Source organism: Pelodiscus sinensis, chromosome 1 (assembly GCF_052426305.1).
Source record: "Pelodiscus sinensis isolate ZL-2025 chromosome 1, ASM5242630v1, whole genome shotgun sequence".
In the NCBI taxonomy this organism is placed as follows: domain Eukaryota; kingdom Metazoa; phylum Chordata; order Testudines; family Trionychidae; genus Pelodiscus; species Pelodiscus sinensis.
Window position 1 is genome coordinate 2,472,072 of NC_143052.1, and position 26,921 is coordinate 2,498,992.

A 26,921-nucleotide genomic window follows, 5' to 3' on the forward strand; every position below is an offset into this window, starting at 1 on the left:
AGGGGAGGAGGGCAGGGCATGAGAGGGGGACGTGTCTCCAGGGACCTCAGGTGTGGCACAGGGCGAGGAACCTGCTTCTCTCCTTCCAGCAGCGCCCGGCGGGGCAGAGCAGGCTCTCTGCTGCCAGGCTGGGGCTCCAGCATTTCTCCGCCCGTTTCACGAGTCCTTGATCTCCAGGCTGTTCCAAGCCAGGCTGGGGCAGCGCATGCCCCCGGGCCTGGCTTGTCACACGGGCAGCTGCGGGCACCTCCTGGGGGAGATCTGGGGGCTGGTTCCCACGGTGGAAGCCAGGCCGAGTCTCCCGGCCAATCTGCGGGCTGCTCAGGTGGCTTTCGGCCCCGTCGTGTCTAACGGGTGGGTGCGGGGTGCCCCGAGCAGCGCCTGGCTGCAGAGGGGAGCCGCTCTCGGGGGGAGGCAGCACGCGGCACCGCTCGCGTTGCTGGTATTCGCTACGGAGGAGCGACGTCTCCAGGCTCTCGGAAACAACCAGGTCTCCTGGGAACCAGGGCCCTTGTGGGACCAGCACGCCCATCTTCGGTGCCATGGGAGGGCTACGCGTCAGCATGGACGGTCGGCACCAGGCTCGAGGGCTGCCTACCCAGCTGCCCGGAGGTGCTGCCGAGAGACTGGCTCACGCCAAGGGCTTAGGTCAGCGCCGCATTGGCTGGGACAGCTGGCGCTGACAGAGTACTGATCTGTGTCGGTACGGCCCAGCGGTACCCCTGCGACCCTGCCCGCGGGTTCCTCGCCGCCCCAGGAACGCGGATCCTGGGGGCACGGCAGCGACCAGTGGGCGTTTCACGTCGTCCTGCCTAGCACCGAGGACTCTTGCAGCGTGCGACACTGCGGCCGGCAGACAACACTGCCCAAGAGAGGTCCTGGAAAAATCACGGAAGGGATCCTTAAGGAATCCATTTGGAGGCAGTTGGAAGAGGGGAAAGTGATCAGGAATAGTCAGCATGGATTCACAAAGGGCTAGTCGTGCTTGACCAATCTGATTAGCTTCTATGATGAAGTAACTGGCTCTGTGGACATGGGGAAGTCAGTGGATGTGATAGACCTTGACTTTAGCAAGGCTTTTGATAAAGTCTCCCACAATATTCTTACCAGCAAGTTAAGGGAATGTGGATTGGATAAATGGACGGTAAGATGGATAGAAAGATGGCTAGAAGGCCGGGCCCAGCGGGTAGTGATCAACGGCTCGATGTCAGGCTGGCGGTCGGTTTCTAGCGGCGTGCCCCAAGGTTCAGTTCTAGGACCGGTTTTGTTCAATATCTTTATTAATGACCTGGCTGAGGGGATGGATTGCACCCTCAGCAAGTTTGCGGATGACACTAAGCTGGGGGGAGAGGTAGATACGCTGGAGGGCAGGGATAGGGTCCAGAGTGACTTAGACAAATTGGAGGATTGGGCCACAAGAAATCTGATGAGGTTCAACAAAGACTAGTGTAGAGTCCTGCACTTGGGACGGAAGAATCCCAAGCATTGGTACAGGCTGAGGACCGACTGGCTAAGTAGTAGTTCTGCAGAAAAGGACCTGGGGGTTACAGTGGATGAGAAGCTGGATATGAGTCAACAGGGAGCCCTTGTAGCCAAGAAGGCTAATGGCATATTAGGTTGCATTAAGAGGAGCGTTGCCAGCAGATCCAGAGATGTCATCATTCCCCTTTATTCGGCTCTGGTGAGGCCGCATCTGGAGTACTGTGTCCAGTTCTAGGCCCACTACAAAAAGGATGTGGACGCATTGGAGAGGGTCCAGCAGAGGGCAACCAAAATGATTAGGGGGCTGGAGCATATGACCTATGAGGAGCAGCTGAGGGAGTTGGGTCTGTTTAGTCTGCAGAAGTGAAGAGTGAGGGGGGATTTGAGAGCAGCCTTCAACTTCCTGAAGGGAGGTTCCACAGAGGATGGAGAGAGGCTGTTCTCAGTAGTGACAGATGCAGAACAAGGAGCAATGGGCTCAAGTTGTGGTGGGAGAGGTCCAGGTTGGATATTAGGAAAAACTATTTCACTAGGAGAGTGGTGAAGCACTGGGATGGGTTCCCTAGGGAAGTGGAGTCTCCATCCCTAGAGGTGTTTAAGTCTCGGCTTGACAAAGCCCTGGCCGGGTTGATTTAGTTGGGATTGGTCCTGCCTAGAGCAGGGGGCTGGACTTGACCTTCTGAGGTCTCTTCCAGCTCTATGGTTCTATGAACAGGCCGGACACATGGCTCTGAGCAGGGTCTGAACGTAGCTGGCCTCTCAAAGTGCATTCCAGCCCAATGCTTCCCTGGTTCTACGAAGCGGCCCACATGGACTTAAAACCCTCATCACTGAAAACGATTCGTCTCATCAATCCCAAGGCCAGATGAGACTCCTGTGATCGCCCGCCCGGACCTTCTCTCCAGGCCCAAGGGCACTCCAAGGACCCGTAAGAGCGGCTGAGAGCACGGCGGCCGGCGCTGCGGAGCACACGCTGCCCACCCCCCAGGCGCTCTGGCGGCTCACCTACCGCCCCGGCGCAGGTCTTGCCTCATGGCTGCTGGAGAAGCCGGAGCGAAGGCGGCTGAAGTTCACGTGGAACTGGAGGCTCGTCTGGCTTGCTGGACAGGCAGGCAGCCAGCAATACCCCAGGCACACTCACCGGAATGGAAAGGTCCCTGAGCACCGGCGGCAGGTCGAAGGGTGACACATTTATTACAGCCTGCAACGGCTCTTTCCCCGGACAGCTCTGTCCTTTTCGGTCAGCAAATGCCACGTTTATTTCCAGGGGTTCCGAGCGGAGCAGGAGCGTATTCAGGCTGCTGGGGGTCAGCCTCTCGCTGCAGCGGCCCGTGAAGCAAGCGGGACTCCGCACGGCCCAGCGGGGCGCCCCCCACACTGCGAAGCGAGGCCAAGCGGGGTTCAATCTCCCGGAGGACGGACGTTGTGTCACAACCGCAGGTGCTACCCGCAGCCACAGGCCTGCAGACGGGAAACCAGTTCTCGATGCCGGCTCTTAGCAGGGATGTTATCACTGCTGTCTTACAAGTCTCTGGTTACAGCCCATGTCAGGATGGGTCCACGGTTCTTCCCGGCGAGTTGTTCCCTGCGAGGCAGCATCTGGGATCAGGAGCTGAACTGAAGACCAGACAGAGGGCGTCACGTGGCCCTTATAGACCTCCCCTGGCATCCTCCTGGCCAGAACAGGTCACTGCAGATCACATGGTCCAACGACCTATCCCTGCGTCCCAGGCTGGCCGCCTGTCACGTTACTGAATTTGAGGGAAGCAGCCAGATCACTGCTGCATCCATAGGTGGGGGTGTTGGCTCCAGAAATGGTGTAAAAGGGGGCCCTGTGGGGTGTTGAATGAAAGCTCACTGTCTGCTAATGCTATGTACGCTAGTCATGTGAGTGTATAATGTCTGTGTGTGGAGTTAGGAATCTGTAATCTGTGTGGATACTGAATATTTCTCTGCATTTGGTTGAGCTATGGGCAAAGCAGCTCAGCCTATGGACATGCTAACGAGCAAAGCTCTGGAATAATAGCCCTCTGTAGGCCAAGGACACACCTCAAGAGAGGTGACTCATTCCTAAGGGCTACCAGCAGGGAACACTGGGATAGGCCATGGGCCAGGTGACCTGCTGCAGCCAAGAAGAGACCAGGAAGGAGGGATAAATAGGCCATGTGGTCGACTCCATCTTGGTCTTCAGCTCAGCACTTCATCCCAGAGGCAGCATTGCAGGGATCGAAGAGCCAGGAAGACCTGTGAACCCATCCTGCTCCTAGGATGCGCAACAAGGACTTTTAAACCAGCAGCTGTAACATCTCTGCTAGAGCCTGCACCGAGAACTGGGAGATTCGATGCATGTAACGTACTATCCTTTAACAACCTCACTCTCAGGCTTTTCTTTCTCATGGTAATAAACCTTTAGATGTTCGATGCTAAAGGATTGGCCCAGCGTGATTTGTGGGTAAGATTCAGAGGGTAAATTGACCAGGGATCTGTGGCTGGTTTCTTGGAACCGGACAGAACTTGTTCGGGGTAGGTGGGATTGGGTGCTAGGACCCCCCACCGGTGTATGAGGCCCGGGGCCATCTGGGGCACAGATATTGCTGGGGTATGGGAGGGGTTTTGCTCGGGAGGCTTCAGGCAGGCGGCTGAAGCGCTCTGTGGGTCTGGTTTGTGGCCTGGTTGGAGAGGTCACCAGTCTGGGGGCTGTAAGGAGCCCCGAAGTTGAGCAATTTGCCCTGAGCGGACGCCCTCAGCTGTGGCCAGACCAGCCCGGTCCGTCACAGCCCTTCAGCCCTGGTGGGTTTGCAGGTATCAGTCACGTTCCTGAGATGTGTATTGGCACCTAGAGCTTCATTGCCCCCTCGCTAATTAGCACAGACACTGGCTGAGCCTTCCTCACCCATTGCTCTGCCTCAGACAGAGAATTTCCCAGCCTCCACACACAGTCCGTGTTTCTAACTCCACATACAGCTGTCATACAAGTACATGAATAGCACACACAGAATCAGTAGAACACAAGCTTTCATGTGACACCTCCCATGGCCCCCTTTATACCATTTCTGGGGCAAACCCCCCCCCCATGGGTTCAGCAGTGGTCTGGCTGCTCCCCTTAAAATCCAGTAACGTGACACCTGCTCCGTCTCTAAAGGGAATTGTTCGGCTGCCGGCCGTGCACCGCCCACACAACGCTTACAGGGGGCCGAGACGGTTCAGAGGAGCCCACCTCCTGGCCACGAGCGCTCGCGAGACCTGCCACGCTTTGGGGAGACGCGGCCGCAACCGTGGCTTCTCCAGAACTCTGCTCTGCGGTCAACGCAGCATGCGAAGAAAGGCCAGGCTCATTTGGTGGCTCCTTCCGGGGCCCGGACCCCAATCCAGGGCGCAGCTGGCTCCCAGCACCGGGCTGAAGAGGCGAGCTGCCGGGCTCTTAGGGACGCTGCTCTTCGAAGGAGCGGATAAGCCGCAGTGCTTTCGGCCTTTGTCCCATGGCCAGACAGAAGCGCAGACACTCCCAGGTCCTTGGGGAGCAGGCCTCGGCCAATGTCTCCTCTCTTTAAAATAGCCAGAACTCTGATCTCAGTTGCACCAGTGTAAACGAAAAGCAACTCCCCTCGGTGGAGCTCCTCTGAATTCACACCAGCGTAACATTGCCTGGCCCGTGAGTGCTGCTGCTGAATGCACACGCCAGGTACTCTCCCCGGGGGGCGGTCATGGAATAAAGAACCAGAGGGGGAAAGGGACCATCTGGGATTACAAACACCAAAGCGCACTAGTGATACTGGTAGGGAGACTGCATGGGGTCACTCGGGGGCAGAGTTAAGGGTGTTTAGACGCCTCCCCAGCTTTGGGGCTCCTGTAAGATCAGCCTGCTCACCAACTCTCTTGGGTTTAAACGCTTGTGTGGGGGCCAAATCCAGCAGCCCTGGAAGGCGCGTGTCAGATCCCAGCCCCAGGTCCGGATCCTGTCGTTTGTGCCTGGGAACGTCCCATCTGGTCTTGACCCTTGCGGCACGCGGCACGCATTTGTAGCCCTGGCTCCTCAGCCGACAAGCCAGCAGATGAACGCTCAGCGCGACACTTGGACTCGGGCCACGGTTCTATTCCTGGCTGTCACCTGGGGCAAGCGTCTTTGCCGCTCTGTGGCCCGGCTTCCTAGCCGGTGAGCAGGGAGAACCAAGGCCTCAAGAGGGACGGGGAAGACTGAGGTTTTATAAAGATCTTAGAGACTCCACTGCCTGGGGAGCACTGACACCGGCAGCTGGGAAACGCTCCACAAGGGCAAAGCTTTGTGAACACCCTCCCCCGAGCCAGCAGCTTCCCTCTAGCGGCAGATGCTACCTCGGTGCACGGGGCGTCTCCACCAGCTCCCCGAGCCCCGCAGCCAACTGGACTTGGAAAAGCTCCAAAGGGGACAGAAGCCGCTTTCCCCATCTCCCAGCAGCCAGAGCCAGAGCAAACACAGCAGCCGTGTGCTGAGGACAGAGCGGATCTCGCAGGTCAGTGCAGCTGCTGGGCTCCTTCAAGAGCACACGGAAGAACCAGCCTGGATTGCTTGTGCTGGGCTGTGTGACCGCGACTTGGGAGCTGCATACCCGCACACGGGGTGAGGAGCTCAGCCACAGCCGGCATTACCCTGCAGCATGTGTGTTCCCTTTGTTTCTAGTCTGGAAAGATTCAGAGTCCGGCCAGAGCAGATCTTATCCCTCCTGCTGTATAAACATGCTCTTTCCCTTCGCTCTGTGGCCTAGAAAAACAGATGAGTGTGCAGCTGCTCTTCTGTGTTGTGTCTTCTACCTACCCTCGCTGGCTGGCTAGGCACACACATTTCAGGGCTACTTTCTCGTCATCTCTGTAACCTGCTGGTTCGGAACGTTTGCAGCGTAGGAAAGTGTGGATTTAATCAGAAATTCTGAAAATAGGAATATGGGGCGGGTATAATAATATTAATCACCTGCACATTAATATTCATTGTATGGGAGTTAACATACCAAATAGAGTTTTACGGATGGTAGCGACAGGCGTGTGAATTAACGTACTAACACAGATAACAGTGTAAGTGGTGCCAGGCTGTGGCCACGCGGAGGCTGGGTGGGACGTCCAAGGTTAAGGGGTGTGACAATAAAGCAGTTGTGGGCCCCATTCGTGCCTGGGGCTTCTCTACCATCTTGGTCTTTGTTGGGTCCGAGGAAAAGGCCCAGGAAGCAGCCGAGAATTCGCTGTTTGTCTCCCAGGAGAAAGGGAGTGTGAGCTGTTCCTCGGCAGCCGGCCAGGGACCGGTGGAGCACTGGGCAAGCCTGTGTCCCAGAGCCCCGGGAACTCCAAGTTAACACTGGAGACGGCTGAGGGAAAACGAGAGCTCACTAACGGAGAGGCCGGGCCAGGGGGTGGGGATGTGCCCACTGAGATGCCCGGGGGGTGGGAGGCGCCAGCATGGCTGCAGCCGGCACAGAACCCACACACCAACAGTCCAGCTCCGCTTCACGCCGGCAGCCGACGGATGCAGCCAGCTGTCCCCTGAAACGCAGTGCTGGGGCCGGGTTCACTCACGCTGGGAGGGAGGAGGCGGCAGGACCCAGGGCGACGCAGGAGCAGGGGAAGCCACAGGACACCCGTACTGAAAGGAGCAGACACCGAGGAGCAGGGGATTGACTGGGGGGAAGGGAATCCTAGACTCCTAAAACTGGCAGGGACCGCGAGTCATTGAGCCCAGCCCCGGCCCTCACGGCAGGACCCAGCACGGTCTAGCCCATCCCTGACCGGTGTGTGTCCAACCTGCCCTTCGATATCCCCAGGGACGGGGATTCCACAACCCCCAGGCAATTCATTCCAGTGTCTGACCCCCTGACAGGCAGGAACGTTTTCCTAGTGGCCGACCTCCACCTCCCTGGCTGCAGTTCAAGCCCCTTGCTGCTTGTCCTGTCCTCGGAGGCCGAGAACAATGTTTCTGCCCCCTCCCTGACACCCTTTCCGGTGCGCGCTCAAGGCAGACGTCCCTGCCGGCTGTGAGACGAGTCGTGTTTCGTCTCCTCCCACGCAGAGCGGGGGGGGGGGGGGGGGGGTCCCGCACTTGCCCTGTTGGGGAGGCTCCACACAACATGAGCGTCCAAGGCTGTGTGGGGAGAACTCCGCCGGCAGCCCAGGGAAGAGGGACCCAGCGGGCCTGGTGTGATGCTCCGGGAACCGGCCCTGAGCAGCCAGGCCAGGGCCCGACTGGTGGCACAGGCAGGACAACAGGGCGCAGAGAGAACAGCTCCCAGGAAGGAAGCGGCAGGCCCAGCTGGTCGGCGCCCGGCTCCAAAACACCCAAGGAGCCCGGGAGAGTCGACGGCTCTGGCACGGGACAGTGTGTGTGGGGGGGGGGTCGGGAGAGTCGACGGCTCTGGCACGGGACAGTGTGGGGGGGGGGGGGGGGGCCAGGAGAGTCGACGGCTCTGGCACAGGACAGCGGGGGGGGGGGGGGTCGGGAGAGTCGACAGCTCTGGCACAGGACAGGGGGGGGGGGGGTTCGGGAGAGTCGACGGCTCTGGCACAGGACAGCGGGGGGGGCGGTCGGGAGAGTCGACAGCTCTGGCACAGGACAGCGGGGGGGGGGGGCGGTCGGGAGAGTCGACAGCTCTGGCACAGGACAGCGGGGGGGGGGGTTCGGGAGAGTCGACGGCTCTGGCACAGGACAGCGGGGGGGGGGGCGGTCGGGAGAGTCGACAGCTCTGGCACAGGACAGCGGGGGGGGGGGCGGTCGGGAGAGTCGACAGCTCTGGCACAGGACAGCGGGGGGGGGGGGGTTCGGGAGAGTCGACGGCTCTGGCACAGGACAGCGGGGGGGGGGGGCGGTCGGGAGAGTCGACAGCTCTGGCACAGGACAGCGGGGGGGGGGGCCCAGGAGAGTCGACGGCTCCGGCACAGGACAGCGGGGGGGGGGGGGGGGCCCAGGAGAGTCGACGGCTCCGGCACAGGACAGCGGGGCGGGGGGGGCCCAGGAGAGTCGACGGCTCTGGCACGGGACAGCGGGGGGGGGGAGCGGTCGGGAGAGTCGACGGCTCCAGCCCAGGACGGGGGGCATCTTGGACAGTAGGAGAAGGCTCCGGCCTGTTGGGCGGTGACACTGGAATCAGTTGCCTGGGGAGGTTGTGGAATCCCCATCGCGGGGGAGATTTCAGAGCTCGGGGCGGTGAGCTGGGGCAGAGGCAGGACAACCACCCACAACTCCTCACCCCCACGCCCATGGCTTAGCACCCAACTCTTCAGGTGAGGAAGGGGCGGCTCCGAACCCCCTAGTCCCAAGGGGAGGCAGCGCTAGAGCCAAAAGCCCCTCCGGGATCGCAGGCCGCGCGCAAGCAGGACCCCTCTCTCCTGGGGCCACCGGGGCACGGCTTGGCATGCTCAGCCCCACACCAAGGCACACGCAGGGTCCCAGCCCTCACGCTGCAGTGCAGTCTGGGTCCTGCCCCACAGAAAGGGGAGGAGGTTCCTGGAGGAGGGGGATTAAATATCCTAACGGAAAAGCTATTTCAGAGCCAGACGCTTCGCTGGAGCTGGAGCTCGGGCTGAGAACAGACCAAAGGCAGCTCAACACATCCCAGGGCAGGAGCAGCCAAACCCCCGCTCAGGTCAGACCCCGGGGGAGTCCGCGGGAAAGAAACCCCAGTCTCTGGAAGTGGAGACACGCGCAGAATTGCCAGACTCCGCCCCCACGTGGACCCCACAGACCCCCCCTCCTTCCCCTCAACTCCGCCCCCACATGGACCCCAGACCCCCTCTCCTTCCCCTCAACTCCGCCCCCACATGGACCCCGGCCTCCCCCTCCTTCCCCTCAACTCCACCCCCACATGGACCCCGGCCTCCCCCTCCTTCCCCTCAACTCCGCCCCCACATGGACCCCAGCCTCCCCCTCCTTCCCCTCAACTCCGCCCCCACATGGACCCCGGCCTCCCCCTCCTTCCCCTCAACTCCGCCCCCACATGGACCCCACGGACCCCCCCCCTCCTTCCCCTCAACTCCGCCCCCACATGGACCCCAGACCCCCTCTCCTTCCCCTCAACTCCGCCCCCACATGGACCCCGGCCTCCCCCGCCTTCCCCTCAACTCGGCCCCCCTCACAGACCCCCCCCCTCCTTCCCCTCAACTCCGCCCCCCATGGACCCCAGACCCCCCCCCGCCTCCTTCCCCTCAACCCCGCCCCCACATGGACCCCGGCCTCCCCCTCCTTCCCCCTCAACTCCGCCCCCCCACATGGACCCCGGCCTCCCCCTCCTTCCCCTCAACTCCGCCCTCCCATGGACCCCGGCCTCCCCCTCCTTCCCCTCAACTCCACCCCCCCCAGACCCCAGACCCTCCCCGCCTCCTTCCCCTCCACTCCGCCCCCCCACAGACCCCAGACCCTCCCCGCCTCCTTCCCCAACTCCGCCCCCCACAGACCCCAGACCCTCCCCGCCTCCTTCCCCTCAACTCTGCCCCCCCCCAGAACCCAGACCCTCCCCGCCTCCTTCCCCTCAACTCCGCCCCCACATGGACCCCAGACCCCCCCCCCCCGCCTCCTTCCCCTCAACTCCACCCCCCCATGGACCCCGGCCTCCCCCTCCTTCCCCTCAACTCCTCCCCCTACAGACCCCGGCCTCCCCCTCCTTCCCCTCAACTCCGCCCCCCACAGACCCCAGACCCTCCCCGCCTCCTTCCCCTCAACTCCGCCCCCACATGGACCCCGGCCTCCCCCTCCTTCCCCTCAACTCCACCCCCACATGGACCCCAGACACTCCCCGCCTCCTTCCCCTCAACTCCGCCCCCCCCCCCACAGACCCCAGACCCTCCCCGCCTCCTTCCCCTCAACTCCGCCCCCATGGACCCCGGCCTCCCCCTCAACTCCGCCCCCCCCACAGACCCTCCCCGCCTCCTTCCCCTCAACTCCGCCCCCCATGGACCCTGGCCTCCCCCTCCTTCCCCTCAACACCGCCTCCCCCACAGACACCAGACCCTCCCCGCCTCCTTCCCCTCAACTCCGCCCTCACGTGGACCCTGGCCTCCCCCCTCAACTCCGCCCCCCCCACCTTCCCCTCAACTCCGCCCCCACATGGACCCCGGCCTCCCCCTTCTTCCCCTCAACTCCGCCCCCCACAGACCCCAGACCCTCCCCGCCTCCTTCCCCTCAACTCCGCCCCCACATGGACCCCGGCCTCCCCCTCCTTCCCCCTCAACTCCGCCCCCCCACATGGACCCCGGCCTCCCCCTCCTTCCCCTCAACTCCGCCCCCACATGGACCCCGGCCTCCCCCTCCTTCCCCCTCAACTCCGCCCCCACACGGACCCCAGCCTCCTCCCCCCCCCCCCGCCTCTGGGAATGCCCGGAAAGCTGCCTGGGCCCAGACGATGGGGGTGAGCAGCGCCCCTCCTGGGATGGGGGCACAGCCGCCATGCAGCGTTTGGCCGAGCAGGGGGGCAGCGGAGTCAGCGTGGCGCCCACAGCACAGCGACGGGATGGGGTGCGGGGCACAGGCGCTCCCAGCGGGGCCGGGGGCAGACGGGGACTGCGGGACGGGAGCTTGGCTAGAAAGCCCCTTTGCACCAGGGCAGACCTAGGGTCTCCCTCCCTGGGGCCCGGTAGCAGCCTGGCTGCAGCAGCAAGAGGCTGGGCTGGAACGGGGCCCGTGCAGCTGCCCCAGCCCGACGGGGCTCTGCTGTGACCCTTCCAAGGAGCTAGGGATGGCTGGGGAAGCAGCCACAAGCGGAGCGGTCGGCAGCCAGTGCCAGCACCTCGCCTCGGGCTAACGATTCCTCCGCCCCCCGCTTGCCGCTCGCCCGCCCCACATCACGCGCCCCTGCACCTGCCCGGGCCCGGCGCCGCCACTCACCGTGCCTCGGCGGCCAGCAGCTCGTCGTAGTGCGAGGATCGCTGGTCGTCGTCCTGCCGGTACCGGATGACCGTGGCAAGCCCCTTGCTCACCAAGGCCTCGGCGATGTTTCTGCAACCCAACGAGAGCGGGGAGTCAGCCGGGGGAAGGTGACATGTCCCAAAACAGGGAGGGGATGTCGGGGCTGGGAAACACCCCCAGCCACGTGCACCAGCCGTCACGTGAGAGACATGGAGCGCCACGCATGGGCACAGCGGCTGCTCAGCCACCAGGCCCGGCCCCTGCCCACAGCCCACCAGGGAGCAGCTCCACAGCTCTGGCGCTGGCTCCCTGGCACTGCCCACCCCTGGGTCGGCACGAGGGGGACACACATGGCAAAGGGCAGGGTGCTTCTGGGCACACCCCTTCGGGGGCTCAGCCACCACCCCGCCCTGTGCACAGGCCACCCGGGAGAGCTGCAAGGGGAGCGCGCAGCCGGCAGCGTCCAGCGCTCGCGTGCATGCCCCAGGCGGGAGGGGGAGCGTCTCGCCACGCGGGAGCAGCCACGGTTTGGAGCCCACGTGCCTAGCGGGGCTGCCACGGCCTTGGGCTGCTTTCACCTCTCAGGAATTGTACCAAGCGCGCGGCCCGCGCTCCTCCAGCGGCACACGCGGGGCCCCAGCCGGCCAGCCCAGACTCGGCCCGTTCCCTGCTTCCAGCCCCCAGCGCCCCGCTCGCCAGCCTGGGGCGGGGCAGGGAGCCAGGCTCGCTGGGCGAGGGGCATGGGACGGATGGAGGGAGGGAGGGAGGCGCCGCGGGCAGCAGCTGCTGAGGTAGCACTCGAAATGCCAAGCAGCCAGGAATAAGCACCTCAGCTCGGCTCCCAGCACGCACGGGGAAGAGGAACAGAAGGCCCGTCGCTACCAGCAGCCCACACAGCCTGGCTTTCCTAGCCACGCCAGGTGCTGCAGCAAGCCACCTCCTCTCCCGCAGCCCTCCCACACGCCGCATGACACGGCCGCTTCCCAGAACAGGTGCCCCCCGCCGCAGCCCGGGCGCCTGAACCCCAAGGGGAGAGAGGCACGTGGGTAAACTGGCTGCCCAGCGCGTGCATCCTGCTCACGCCTCCCTGTCCAGCGAGCCCGGGCCAGGCCCAACCGCCGCAGCCAGGCCGGGGCACCAGGAACGTGCACCAGCCCCAGCTCCAGCCACCGATTCTTCCCTCTGCACCAGGGCCCGGTGTCGGCCAACCGCAGGGCCTCCAGCTGCAGAGCTGGCAGCCGAGTGCCTGGGAGCCACGCGTGGGACAACACAGCGAGCTCCACAGCGAGCAGAGACCAGAGCTCCACCCTGCACATCGCAGGAGCGTTCAGCCCACCCAGGGCCCCGCCGACTGTCGCCAGCAACACCTTCCCAAGGGCACAACCGCCCCCCCCCCCCCCCAGCCATTTCACCGCTGCCCGGTGCGTCCAGGGCCCCACCGACTGACGCCGGCAACACCTCTCCAACGGCACAACCGCCCCCCCCCCCAGCCATTTCACCGCTGCCCGGTGCGTCCAGGGCCCCACCGACTGACGCCGGCAACACCTCTCCAACGGCACAACCGCCCCCCCCCCCAGCCACCTCAGCACTGCCCGGCCCACCCAGGGCCCCGCCGACTGACGCCAGCAACACCTTCCCAACGGCACAACCGCCCCCCCAGCCACCTCAGCACTGCCCGGCCCACCCAGGGCCCCGCCGACTGACGCCAGCAACACCTTCCCAACGGCACAACCGCCCCCCCCCAGCCACCTCAGCACTGCCCGGCCCACCCAGGGCCCCGCCGACTGACGCCAGCAACACCTTCCCAACGGCACAACCGCCCCCCCGGCCACCTCAGCACTGCCCGGCCCACCCAGGGCCCGGCCGACTGACGCCAGCAACACCTTCCCAACGGCACAACCGCCCCCCCGGCCACCTCAGCACTGCCCGGCCCACCCAGGGCCCGGCCGACTGACGCCAGCAACACCTTCCCAACGGCACAACCGCCCCCCCCAGCCACCTCAGCACTGCCCGGCCCACCCAGGGCCCCGCCGACTGTCACCAGCAACACCTCACCAATGGCACAATTGTCCCAGCCACCTCAGCACTGCCCGGCGTGACAGCGCATTGGGGAGCCCCCGACCCTGCACCCCGCCCGCAGCCAGATGTGACTCTCCGCCGGCCAGCAGAGTAGAAGGTTCGATTGCCTCTCGGACACAACATAGCGCAGGAGCGAAGGGCACCGAGAAGAGAAGCCTCATTCCTCTTGGGGGAAGGGCTCCCGGGCCCTGAACCCCCCTTCCTTGGTCTAAAACATCCTCACTCCCCCTTGGCCCAGCTGAGACTGCCCAAGCTCCCAGGCCTGCCCCCACCCAGGTGGCCGTCTCCCCGTCTTCCTTGGTCTCTCTCTGGGAACAGCTTTATCGTCTGATCAGTCTGGGCCTGGGCGTCCGGGCCAATCCACGTGTGGGGTGAATCATCAGGAATCAAACACCACAGCCAGGATGTTAACACTGGGACAACACAGCACAGAGAGAACACTAGGTTACAAGCACCCCCACTGCGTCACACCCGGCCCACCCAGGGCCCCACCGACTGATGCCGGCAACACCTCTCCAACGGCACAACCGCCCCCCCCCCCCAGCCATTTCACTGCTGCCTGGTGCGTCCAGGGCCCCACCGACTGACACCAGCAACACCTCTCCAACGGCACAACGGCCCCCCCCAGCCATTTCACCACTGCCTGGTGCGTCCAGGGCCCCGCCGACTGACGCCAGCAACACCTCTCCAACGGCACAACCGCCCCCTCAGCCATCTCACCGCTGCCCGGTGCATCCAGGGCCCCGCCGACAGATGCCAGAAAGCCCCACTTGAAGCACCATGCCCCCAAGCGGGGAAGCAGGAGGAAGAGCCACTAGCTGGAGTCCCCCCGTCGAACAGCTCCGGTTCCTGTACCCCTCCCTGGAGGTCGCAACCTCTGGGAAACGCAAAGCCAGGCCACAAAGCCTCCCCCACGCATCCAAGGACCAACCGAACTGCCCCAGGAGACCCCCCCAAGCCGAACGAGCGAGCGAGCGAGGGGAACTGCCCCTCTCGCAGCCACCGCAGGAGGGCGCTGGCGCACACAATCCAGGACTGCCCACAAGCACGCCCAGCAGAGCAGCCGGCTCCCAGGCCTGCGGTTCCCCACACTGCAGGGTGCGAGGCCAGGTGTGCCCAGGGGCAGATTTCAGGCTGCTTCCTGCAGCGATGCCCTTCCTCCTCCCAGCCCCGCCCCTGCGCTCGGCCGGGGCTGGAGCAAGGGTCACAGACACAAACCCTCCGCCCTGCCGTGCGGAAACGGCCGGGCCAGCGGCACAGTCACGGAGAGGCAGGGGCTGCGCCCGGGCCCCACCACCCTCATGCTCGGCCGCCTCGGCGGGCTCTTTGGATAAGCCGAGGGTGGAGCCGGCCCCGACGCGGCATCCCCAGGCTGGGTGCTGCACATCCCCCGGCTGCCCAAGTGGGGCTGGGGGCCCCACAGCGTGTTGGGTGCCACAGCGAGTGTGCCTCCCGCAGACAGGGGCAGCCTAAGCAGACCAAGGGCAGGCAGGGAAACTGAGGCCCGGGGCGGGAGGGGTAGGGGAGAAGGACTTGGCCAAGGTCACCCAGCAGGGCAGTGGCAGCGCTGGGAACAGAGCCCGGGGGAGTGGGGGGTCAAAACCCAGCGGGGGCAGTCACCCCTCCCCCGGAGCAGCAATCCCAGCCCTTCTCGCCCCACCGGCGCCCGGGGCCCCGGGACGAGCGCAGTGTGGGGCTGCCGGCTAACAGCCCTTCTGTTCCCCTCACGCCAGCCCTTCCGCGGGGAGAAACCCCTCCCCGGCCCCGCCGCTCTGTGGGGCCCCCGTTAGCGCCGGGGGCAGGGCGGCTCCTCCGAGGCCGCTGCGCCCCGATGCAAAGGGGATGGGAGCCGGCGCTGCCAGGGCAAAGGCTCCAGCCCTCCCTACTGCTCCCGCTCCCGAGCCGCCTGCCCCGGGCTGGCCCGACCCCCGCAGTACAGGCCCCTCCTCCCGCACTTCGATCACATCCAGGTGGGGGGGCTGGCTGGCGCTGGCGTAGGGCCAGACCCTCCGAGCAGGAAATCCAAGTGCTCATCGTTTCCAGCGGTCAAAGGGCAGCGAGCATTAAATCCCCGACGCCCAGGATTAATGGAGGGATCATTAAAAGCGGCCGTTAAATCGCCTCGCCAGCCCGCGCGGCTCAGCGCTTCGCTGCGGCCTGGGGCTGATTACAAGGAAGCGAGTTCTAATTTCGGAGCCAGCTCCCTGGGCGCCGGGAGCGGGAGCGGAGCAGGTGCTGGGCGAGGCGGGCCGGGGGCTCAGCCAGGTCAAAACGCAGCGTGTGCTGGGGCCTGCCTGGCAGCTGCCGGGAGCCGAATTCACCACCCGCGTGGGGGGCCGGGGCTGACAATCCAGCTGGGGGCGCGAGAGGCCTCGCCAGCGACTCACCGTTTCCCCGGAGCCGACGTTGGGAACCCCTCACGCGCTCGCTCAGGCTGGAGCAGGGCGCCCGGGACTGGTGATGCCCGAGGGCCCGCCCTCCCCTTCCTGCCCCAGACGGCCCCCAGCCGCACCGTGGCCAGAGGCAGCTCCATCTCCAGGCCCTTGGGGTCCCCAGGCAGGGGAGCTGCAGCCCTGCCCCTGCGGCCCCCATTCGCAGACAGACTCGTGCTCAGGCCCGGCAGGGACGACACTGCCCCGTGGCCATCCTCGGAGAACGCCGAGGCCGCCTGAGCCGGAGGGTTCAATGACATTAAGTCAGGACAAGCTTTTCCAACCGCCTTACGTAAGGCTACAGATTTTCAATCAAACCTGCTCACTTCCCAGCGAGCTGCCAGGACCGCCCGGGGAGCCGAGAGCTACAGCAGCGAAAGCAGCCGGCACGCCAGGCCGCAGCCCACCGTGCCCACGGCAGCCAGGCTCCGATCGCCGCAAGGCGCCCAAGGACCGAGGGCAGCCGCGCGGAGTCTCGGAAGAGCATCGGGGTCAGGCTCAAGTGTGATCTTCCCAGGCGCATGGTCCTGCATGCTCCGGCCTCCCGGGGGCCAGGCAGACGGGCAGAGAATGCGGGGACCCGCACGGCCCCGCCACGGCAGTAACGCCCGGCACGCCCACCCTCTGGGGGCAGGAAGCTGCTTTCGGTCCAACAGGAGCAAGCCGACGCTCGCTGAGGTGCCCGGCCACGCACCCTTCCGGCACCCTGCCACAAGCCACGCGGCAGATCACTAGTGGGACCAGGCAGCAGCCCTTTCAGAAGGGTGCAGCGCCAGCCTCGGGACGACCCGGCTTGAGTCTTCCACAAGCCCCTCGGCCCCGAGAGATCGGGCTTGTTCTGCGAGATGTGGTGCCTCCACCCCCGCTGTCATGGCCACAGCGGCCGTGCGAGCCCCCTTCCCCCACGCCCCCGCCTTTCGGAAACCAGCCTGGCACGCGGCCAACACAAAGCGCCTTGCACAGACGTGGGAAGGCCACTGAAGTGTTGCGGCGGCTGCACACCCCAGAGCTGCCCACCAGCGCCAGGGCAGGGGAGACTCGCCACGCAGAGTGGGGAAACTGAGGCACGCAGGGTTCACTACAATTACACCCAATTCCCAGTGGCACAGAACCCCGGACTATGTCCCTTCTTAGCAACAGTAGCCCACGGTGGACTCGCCCGACGGTCGACCGGCTGTGACCCTCAGGGCCTTTGCCGCGGGGCCACTGCCCGGCCAGCGACTCCCTTTCGGGAGGCTGCTCTAGGTTCCCCTTAAGTGCAGCGTTTGCACGCGTCCTCCGTGTCCCGCCTTCCTGCCATTCGTCAGACCCCAGCGCTCACCGCGCCCAGCCCAGCGCTGACAGCTCTCTCCACCCCGTCCGGCAGGGACACGCTGGTTAGCCGGGGCGGACAGAATTGCCTCATGGCAAAGAGGGGGGGTGGGGGACGCTCCTGGAAGGGGCGGGGCCTTGGGCAAAGGGGGCAGGGCTGCGGCAGGCAACCTTCTGCGCTGCTTGAACCCCGCCACCCCTCCCCCAGGGCTCCTCGGCCATTTAAAGGACCCAGGGCTCTAGCTGCCACCAAAACAGCAGGGGGGAGCCCCCCAGGACTGCAGTACCCCGGGGCAGCTGCCCCCTTTGCCCTGCCCGTTCCCCCCCAGCCGAACAGGGCTTTTCCCCCACCTGACAGTCATTTCACTGAGCCCCTGGTTCCCTGGCCTGCGTACGAGCGCCCGCATCTCTCCGGCTCCTCCCCTCTGCCAGCGGAGGAGGAAATTGCCTGGGCTGGGCAGGCTCGGCTCCCCACCACGCCAGGCCGGCTATTAGAGCTGCACTGTCTCCCGGCGCTTGCAAACTGATTGCTCAGCCCTTTGTCCCAGCAGCTCCGAGAGTCTGGCTGGGCAGAAACGCTCCCCGCCCTCGGTGTTTCTCTTTGTCAAGACAGGTGCTGTGTTTGCTCTTCCCCGTCCGCCGAGACCTCCCCGTCCTCGGGGATTCTCAAAGATAATTACTAGCAATGCCGAGATTGCTTCAGCGAGATTCTTCAGCGCCCCAGGCTGAGTGGCAGCCGGCCCTGCTGGCTTGAATACCGCCAGCCTGGCTGCAGTCTACACCGCGAGTCCCAGAACGCAGGGCCCGGGCAGGCTGGGAGACGCCCTCTGGGAAGAAGGGACTCTGAAAACCATTTGGGGGGGTCCCCGAGGGAGGCGATGGCAAGCCTTGAACAGCCAGCCGAACGAATGCTGTACCCAGAGACGCTGCACTCACCACCGGGGTGACGGCCCCAGGCCGCCTGCACCAGTCCCGGTACCCATAGTGCAAGGGGGATGCTGATGAGCCGGGGAGGGGTCAGAACAGCCCCAAGGCTGAAGAGGAGGTTGTGGGGCGGCTGGAGCAGGCTCCGACGTAGGGAAACATTTCTCCACTAGGCAGAGCCCAGTAGGAAAGGTCTGTGCTCAGGTGCGTGGCTGGACGGGTGTGCACTCCCCGTGTGCCGTCCCCGCTCTGCCCGGACAGCTGGCACAGCAGATCAAGCGCCCGCCCAAGGACACAAGCACCGTCAAGGTCCGAAGGCCCAACCAGGCTGGTCGTCGGCGACCCGCGGTACCAGCCCTGGCAGACTGCGAGGACACCGAGCCACGCCCGCCCGTGACAGTGGACACAGCTCCGGCCATGGCAAGACCCACCTCTGCCCCGGCTGGCCAAAGGCATTCCCTCCGAGGCACGTCCACCCCTGCCCTCAGCTCGCAGGCGGCTCAGGGTGCCCGTCGGTTTCGTACCAGCCTCGCTATCGGCCAAGGCGGAAGTGGAAGCGGGACAGGTCCAGCCCGACACAAGGGGGCGGGCACCGTGACCGTGAGTGACGTGCCACTGGGTGACGGGGCACCCTTGCCTGGCACTGATCCGCCAGGGGCTAACGCCTCCCTCTGGCCCGGGGGGAACGCCTCCCCCGCAGGTTGGAGACCGCCCATGGAAGCCAGAGACAGCGGGACCCAGGCAGAGGACCAAGGGGGATAGGAGCCGCCGGGAGCCCCGGCGCTCAGACACGCCCGGAGCCCAGGGCAGGCACAGGGTGGGAAGCAGCTCAGGAGGGCTCGGCCTTGGCCGGATCCAGTGCTGCTGCCAGAGCCCTGGGCTGAGACCCAGTGGAGCAGGGAGGGGCTGGGCCCCCATCCCGACCACCACCTGCACTCCTCCCAGCGAGACAGCAACCTATCCAGGGCCCGTGCAGGGAGAGCCCCCCCCCCCCCCGCTCTCCCCAGAGCTACTGTGGCACCTTCCCCCCAGCCGTGGGGCGAGTCCTCTTCCTTCCCAAAACCCCCTGGCAGCCAGGACCCCACGTCCCTCATCCCCAGCCCAGAAGCTCGCACCCCCCCCACCCCAACCCTCTGCCCCAGTGTGGCGACGTGTCGGGGTTCCCCCGCCTCCTGCACCCCGTAGTGGCAGGGACAGACTCCCCCAGCCAGTAGAACAGGGGAGTTTATTGCTTCTCCAGGGTACAGCACAGCACAGATGGAATCTGGTTCCAGGGCAGGCCTAGGATGCCTCAGCCCCCCTTGAGATGGGGGAGCCTGGGCCCCTAAATCCCAGCCCCTTGCTTAGGCTGCTTCCTCCATGATACCAGACAGAAACTCAAACTCTCTTCCTGCCCTGCCCCCAGCCAGGTGCTGGTCTCCTCCCCTCCCTTTGTCTCTCCCTGGGGGGCTGAGCCGGGGTGTCTGGGTTAATCCACATTGGGAGAGTCGGTGAGAATCTCCCATCCCAGCGCAGGGGGACCCCGGTCACAGAGCTGACAAGCCCCCACTACGGTACACCCAGTCCTGAGCCCCCTCCTGAACCCCTCATCCCTGGAACTCTCACCCCCCCCCCACAGCCCAACGCTCTGCCCCCCCCACCCCCGCATCCCGAACCCCTCATCTCTGGAACTCACCCCCCCCCACAGCCCAACGCTCTGCCCCCCTCCCGCATCCCGAACCCCTCATCCCTGGAACTCACCCCCCCCCCCACAGTCCAACGCTCTGCCCCCCTCCCGCATCCCGAACCCCTCATCTCTGGAACTCTCACCCCCCCCACAGTCCAACGCTCTGCCCCCCTCCCGCATCCCGAACCCCTCATCTCTGGAACTCTCACCCCCCCCCCACAGTCCAACGCTCTGCCCCCCTCCCGCATCCCGAACCCCTCATCCCTGGAACTCACCCCCCCCCACAGTCCAACGCTCTGCCCCCCTCCCGCATCCCGAACCCCTCATCCCTGGAACTCACCCCCCCCCACAGTCCAACGCTCTGCCCCCCTCCCGCATCCCGAACCCCTCATCTCTGGAACTCCCACCCCCCCCCACAGCCCAACGCTCTGCCCCCCCCCCCCCACATCCCAAACCCCTCATCCCTGGAACTCCCACCCCCCCCCCACAGCCCAACGCTCTGCCCCCCTCCCGCATCCCGAACCCCTCATCTCTGGAACTCTCACCCCCCCCACAGCCCAACGCTCTGCCCCCCTCCCACATCCCGAACCCCTCATCTCTGGAACTCCCACCCCCCCCACAGCCCAACGCTCTGCCCCCCTCCCGCATCCCGAACCCCTCATCCCTGGAACTCACCCCCCCCCCCCACAGTCCAACGCTCTGCCCCCCTCCCGCATCCCAAACCCCTCATCTCTGGAACTCTCACCCCCCCCACAGCCCAACGCTCTGCCCCCCTCCCGCATCCCGAACCCCTCATCTCTGGAACTCCCACCCCCCCCCACAGCCCAACGCTCTGCCCCCCCCCCCCCCACATCCCAAACCCCTCATCCCTGGAACTCCCACCCCCCCCCCACAGCCCAACGCTCTGCCCCCCCCCCCCACATCCCAAACCCCTCATCCCTGGAACTCCCACCCCCCCCACAGCCCAACGCTCTGCCCCCCTCCCGCATCCCGAACCCCTCATCCCTGGAACTCTCACCCCCCCCACAGCCCAACGCTCTGCCCCCCTCCCGCATCCCGAACCCCTCATCCCTGGAACTCACCCCCCCCCACAGTCCAACGCTCTGCCCGCATCCCGAACCCCTCATCTCTGGAACTCCCCCCCCCCCACAGCCCAACGCTCTGCCCCCCCCCCACATCCCAAACCCCTCATCCCTGGAACTCCCACCCCCCCCACAGCCCAACGCTCTGCCCCCCTCCCGCATCCCGAACCCCTCATCCCTGGAACTCACCCCCCCCACAGCCCAACGCTCTGCCCCCCCCCCCCACATCCCAAACCCCTCATCCCTGGAACTCCCCCCCCCCACAACCCAACGCTCTGCCCCCCTCCCGCATCCCGAACCCCTCATCCCTGGAACTCACCCCCCCCCACAGTCCAACGCTCTGCCCCCCTCCCGCATCCCAAACCCCTCATCCCTGGAACTCCCACCCCCCCCCACAGCCCAACACTTTGCCCCCCTCCCACATCCCGAACCCCTCATCTCTGGGACTCTCCCCCCCCACACACACTCTAACCCTCTGCCCCAGTCCTGAGCCCCCTCCTGAACCCCTCATCCCCAGCGCCACCCCAGAACTTGCACCCCCCACACCGCAGTCCTGAGCCCCTCCACCCTGGCCCCACCCCAGAACTCGCACCCAGACTCGGCCCTCCATACCACACACCACCCCACATTGCAGAGGGAGCACGGGCCCCCAGTGGCGGCCCACAGCCCTGAGGGGCCGGGGGAGCGCTGAACAGGCCACCGGGGGGGCTGGGGGCTTCTCCATCACTGAGCAGGTTCTAAATCAGCGGGAACCCCCCCCCCCCCCCGCTCTGGCTCCAATGGGAACGGCTGTGGGGAAGCCGGTGGCCTGTGCTCTACGGGGTCAGAGCAGCAGAACCCAGGGCCCCTCCTGGCCTTGCGCTCTAGCAAAGGAAGCTGCCTCCTCTGCCCTGCGGCCGGGGATCCAGCCCCCCGCGGGCGGGGCCGGGGCCCACTTCAGGCCTGGCCGACAGGCTGACAGCCGCCCCTTTAAGGCAGCAAGGAACGGAGCCAACAGCAACTTGTGCCCACGCGGCTCCTTGCCGACAGCCCAGCGTTTCCAAGGGGCCGTTGGAGCCGCCACTAAAGCCAGATTAAAGAGGGGGGCTCGGAGCGCTGCCGGGGAATCTTATTAGGCCATGAAATACAGTTCCTGCTGCTCACAGAACGCCCGAGCAAAGCCAGCCGCTGCCCCGCTCCCGGGCCGCCCCCTTCGCTCCGCGGCTCCCCCCACGGCCTCTGCAGCCTCCTTCCTGGGGACTCGGCCAGCGCGAGATGGGAGGGGAGGCCCTATTTTCCCCAAGGGAGCTGGACAGCCTCAGGCCAGCCCGAGACACCCCCCTCTCCCTCCATGGGTCAGCCCGAGACACCCCCCTCTCCTCCCATGGGCCAGCCCGAGACACCCCCCTCTCCTCCCATGGGCCAGCCCGAGACACCCCCCTCTCCCTCCATGGGTCAGCCCGAGACACCCCCCTCTCCCTCCATGGGTCAGCCCGAGACACCCCCCTCTCCTCTATGGGTCAGCCTGAGACACCCCCTCGCCATGGGGCCAGCCCAAGACACCCCCTCGCCATGGGGCCAGCCCGAGACACCCCCCTCTCCTCCCATGGGCCAGCCCGAGACACCCCCCTCTCCCTCCATGGGTCAGCCCGAGACACCCCCCTCTCCTCCCATGGGTCAGCCCGAGACACCCCCCTCTCCCTCCATGGGTCAACCCGAGACACCCCCCTCTCCCTCCATGGGCCAGCCCGAGACACCCCCCTCTCCCTCCATGGGCCAGCCCGCGACACCCCCCTCTCCCTCCATGGGTCAACCCGAGACACCCCCCTCTCCCTCCATGGGCCAGCCCGCGACACCCCCCTCTCCCTCCATGGGTCAACCCGAGACACCCCCCTCTCCTCTATGGGTCAGCCCGAGACACCCCCCTCTCCTCTATGGGTCAGCCCGAGACACCCCCTCGCCATGGGGCCAGCCCGAGACACCCCCCTCTCCTCCCATGGGCCAGCCCGAGACACCCCCCTCTCCTCTATGGGGCCAGCCCAAGACACCCCCCTCTCCTCCATGGGGCCAGCCCAAGACACCCCCCTCTCCTCCATGGGCCAGCCCGAGACACCCCCTCGCCATGGGGCCAGCCCGAGACACCTCCCTCTCCTCCCATGGGCCAGCCCGAGCTCTCCCTGAAGTCCCCCGCCCCCAAGCGCCCCTGCCTCCCACTCACGTGGGACTAGTCTGGGGTCGCAGACACCATGGGTGCCCATGGCCACCCAGCCACAACCCCCAGCCGGCCCAAGCCGCCCCCCGCCAGCTACGCACAGGGCTGGTCCTTCCAACCACCCCAGCACACTGCCCATGCAGGGCTGATCTGCCGAGCCCCCCGACCTCCTTCCCTCCCAAGCATGGGGCTGGTCTGAGCGCCCCCCACCCCCAGCCGCCAGGCTGAAGGTCTGAGCCCCGCATGTGAAGCCACCACGGCCCTTCACTCCCCTGCGGAGGGGCAGGAGTGTGGGCAGGCTGGCCGGCCCCAGACATGCTCCCCAGCCCTCCCCCTAGGGCAGGCTGGCACTGCCATGCCCCACGGACGCTGCTTGCAGCCTGCCTTTCCCCTCCCCCAGGGCCTGGGCAACTGGGACCCCCTTCCCTACAGCCCAGCGAGCTGGGAGCCAGCGAGGCCCAGGGCGATTCCAGCGCGCACACTGGGGAGAGCCTAGGGGGGCAGAGGGTACGGCGGGGGGCAAGCCAGAAAACACCAGCCAACTTGTCCCTAGTGAGCAGTCGGGACACCGGGGAGAAGGGTTAAAAACAGGACTCCCGCTCGGAGCGGCCACTCCAGATACGGGCATACGGAGCCAGGAAAAGCTGCAACCGGAGCCGGGCCTAAGGGTGGCGTGGGCCCCCCTCCCCCCCCGCGGGAGCCGGGCCTAAGGGCTTCATGGGCCCCCTCCCTCCCCCCACCGGAGCCGGGCCTAAGGGTGGCGTGGGCCCCCCCCCTCCTGCGGGAGCCGGGCCTAAGGGCTTCATGGGCCCCCTCCCTTCCCGCACCAGAGCCGGGCCTAAGGGCGACGTGGGCCCCAATCCAGCCCCATTCTGCTCAGTGCATGTGCTGGGCTCCCCACTCCAGCCCGGCGCAGACGAGGCTCCGCGGCTCTGCCCGGGCCAGTGCCCCTCCTGGAGCCACAGGAAGGAGCCCGCAGGCCGGGCAGGAGCTGCTCCCATCCCCTCCGTGCAGCTCTCTTGGGGCCAGCGGCGTGGAACCCTCGTGTCCGGGGGGGAGCGAGCGCCGCGGAGCGCTCCGGGGCTTGCTGCACACACGGCGCGGGGCCTCGTCTCTGGCAACCCCAGGGGCACACGCCCGCCGAGGGGTCTCCCAGCTCTGCACACGGGCCGAGCGTGCCGCTCTCCGTACAGGGTGCACCTGCCACCGGCACTCCCGGGCCGGCTTCTGACCCACGGGTAGTTGGGCGGGGTGGCTACGGGTGGGAGAAAGGCCCAAAATGCCCGGCACAGGGAAGAGCCCACCGGAGCACATGCTTCCAGGCCCTGGGCTCGGCCAGAAGCCCAGGCACAGAATGACACGCCAGGGGACACGGCCACTCCAGCTAGGCGCGTGGGGCTGCTCCGACCTCCCGGCTGCCCTGGATTCGAAGCCAGGCACCCGCACTCCAAGGGAAGCCCGTAAGTCACCTTCCCCTCCCCCGTGCGATGGAGGAGGGGCACTGCCCCGCTGCTCCACTGACCGGGGCCTACAAGTCACAGGACACTAGACAGAGCCCGGTGGGTCCCCGCACTGGCCCTTCAGACGCACCCAACCCCCCTCTGGAACAGGCACATGCCCAGAACGGGAGCCTCCAGCAGAGTTGGGAGCCCAGGGCTGGAGGGCGTGTTCCCTAAAAGCTCCGCTCTGAGCCGTCTGGCCAAGGTGGGCACAGCGGGCCCTGCTGACGCTGGACACTACGAGACACCCCGGGCTGCCACAGCCGCACTGGCTCCTGCCTGCCTGCGCCGAAGGGCCTGCGGGCAGAACCCCCACCCTCTCGCTGCCAGGCACCCGCTGGCAACCCAGCTCGTACCCTAAGGGCCAGCTCACGGAGCAGCACCCGCACGACCAGAGCACATCCGGGATCGGGCCTGATCCGCACCGTGGGCCACTTTCCCACAAAGTCCTGCCTGGAGCTCAACTCCGACTAACCACGCGGCCCCGGGATCGCACGCCCAAGGGCTCTGAAAACAGGCGGCAGCTGGAGGCGCTAACACGGGCGCCACGCCTGCCCCCGCCCGTCTGCAGGCGACCTGGCCCACCCGGCTGCCTCAGCCCGACCCACGGGACAGAAGGGCTTGCACGGACCAAACCCCTCACCTCTGGGAAGCCGCTCCCGAGAACGGCTGCCTGGCAACGCTGCCCCGGGCCAGAGCCCCGAGATTTACAGCGGCTGAGGATTCGCCCTCCGCCCCCAGCCTGAGATTCTCTCCTCGAGCCCCAGCCGAGCGGCAGGAGCGGATAAAAAGTTAGTGACCCAGCAGGGCTAGTCCTGCAGCCTCCCACCGCAGCCCGGCTGTCGGGGCCGCAGCAGGAGGGGGTGCGTGGGGGCTGCGTCTCGGGAGGAGGAGGGGGCAGGGTGGTGCAGCGGGAGACACCGGAAATGCCACCCAGCAAGCTGCTGCTGGGCTTGGCGGGAGAGCCGTGGCACTCGGGGTGCGGCGGCAGGTGTGTGGCGCGGACCTGGGCTCCCCCGGACACAGCCGCACAGAGACAACGGGGTCCTGGGCAACCCCCCACGCAGCCCCAATTCTAGAGCAGCCACAGGGCTTGGGGGGGGGGGAGTCGGGGGGTCAGACGCTGGAGCCCTGCTAGACCAAGCCATGTCCAGGGCTGAGCCCTGCTCTCAACCCCCTTTGGGGGCCCTACGGATGAAGCTGAGAGCTCCAGCCAAGGTGGCCACAGCAAGCGGGGCCAGAAACAAGCCCGGGGCGCCAGCCAACACTCACATCCCTCCAATGGTGACAGTGGCGCAGGTCCGCTCGGAGAAGGCCGGCACAGTCTCCGTGGCGGTGCTGGCGGGTCGGATGTAGTCCACAGCGACGTTCACCTGCAAGAGAGGGCAGCCAGGTCTGAGATGCGCCCCGGAGAGGCACAACGTGCCCAGGGTGCTCAGGACCCTGCCCAGCACCCACACCCAGAATCAGCTGCCAGCTCAGCCCCTCCTGTCCCACCAGCGGCTCACCCAGGTCAGCAGACAGCATGTCCCAGGGACAGCCCCAGCCCTGGGCGGGGAAACGGGAGCCCAGCGACTGGCAGGGGTGGGGAACCGGCTCGCACGGCGTGGGCGCACACCCAGCATGCCTCTGGAGACCAGGAAGCCAGAGCAGCGCGCCGGGCTGGGACGCCTGCCGTGCCCCTGGCGGGAGCCACGGCCACACGCCCCTCCACAAGGCTCCATAACACCGCGGCTCCAGTCCCGGCGCCAACAAGAGCACATGGTCACCAATGCCCTGCTAGGCCGTTCGCGGGCTTGGCCCCCCGCCGAGAGGCCCCATCGGCACCGGCTGCTCCCTATGAGCGCCCGGCCCTGTGGCATCAGAGACAGCGCTCCCGCCCTGCGTCTGCCCCACAGACGGGCACCCACGGCCTCGGGGGGCGGGGGGAGGCAGCTCCCTGCCTGTCCTGGCACCCCAGACTGCCCCAGCCTTGAGCACTAGCTCCGCTCTCCCACTGGCTGCTTCTGGGGGCAGCATGGTCGGCAGGAAGCTGCCTTCGCCGCACCGCTGCCTGGGAGCCACTCAAGGTGAACGCTCCTGCCCCAGGCCTGCCCCCCCGCCCCCCTCCCCGCAAAGCCGGAACCACCTCCTGCCCCCTGGAGCCCTCACGTTACTCAAACCACCATTTTCTCCAGCTGGGCCATGGGAACAGCTGGAGACCTGCACTGCGGCGTCAGGCTGAGCCCCAAAATAACTGGCCCCCTTTGGGCATCGCGGCCAGCAACCCTCAAAGCAACGGGAGCAGCTTGCGACTCCCCGGCGGGCCCGGCCCAAGGCAACGCCCGACCCGTCCCAGCAGCCATCCCCAGCTGCTGCGGGAAGGGCAACGCCAGAGGGCCACGGCGGAAGGAAGTGTT

At 66.3% G+C, this 26,921-nt stretch overlaps 1 protein-coding gene across 1 annotated transcript in view; it reads right to left on the reverse strand.

Annotated features, from left to right (window-relative positions):
• The window catches only part of SND1 (staphylococcal nuclease and tudor domain containing 1), a gene marked incomplete at its 5' end in the record, with an annotated part of 277,106 nt that overhangs the window by 111,359 nt on the left and 138,826 nt on the right, over window positions 1–26,921 (reverse strand). The window contains 2 exons of the mRNA XM_089777623.1: window positions 11,318–11,428; window positions 25,795–25,895. Coding sequence (XP_089633749.1) covers window positions 11,318–11,428; window positions 25,795–25,895 — 212 coding nt within the window. The remainder of the gene's footprint in view (window positions 1–11,317; window positions 11,429–25,794; window positions 25,896–26,921) is intronic.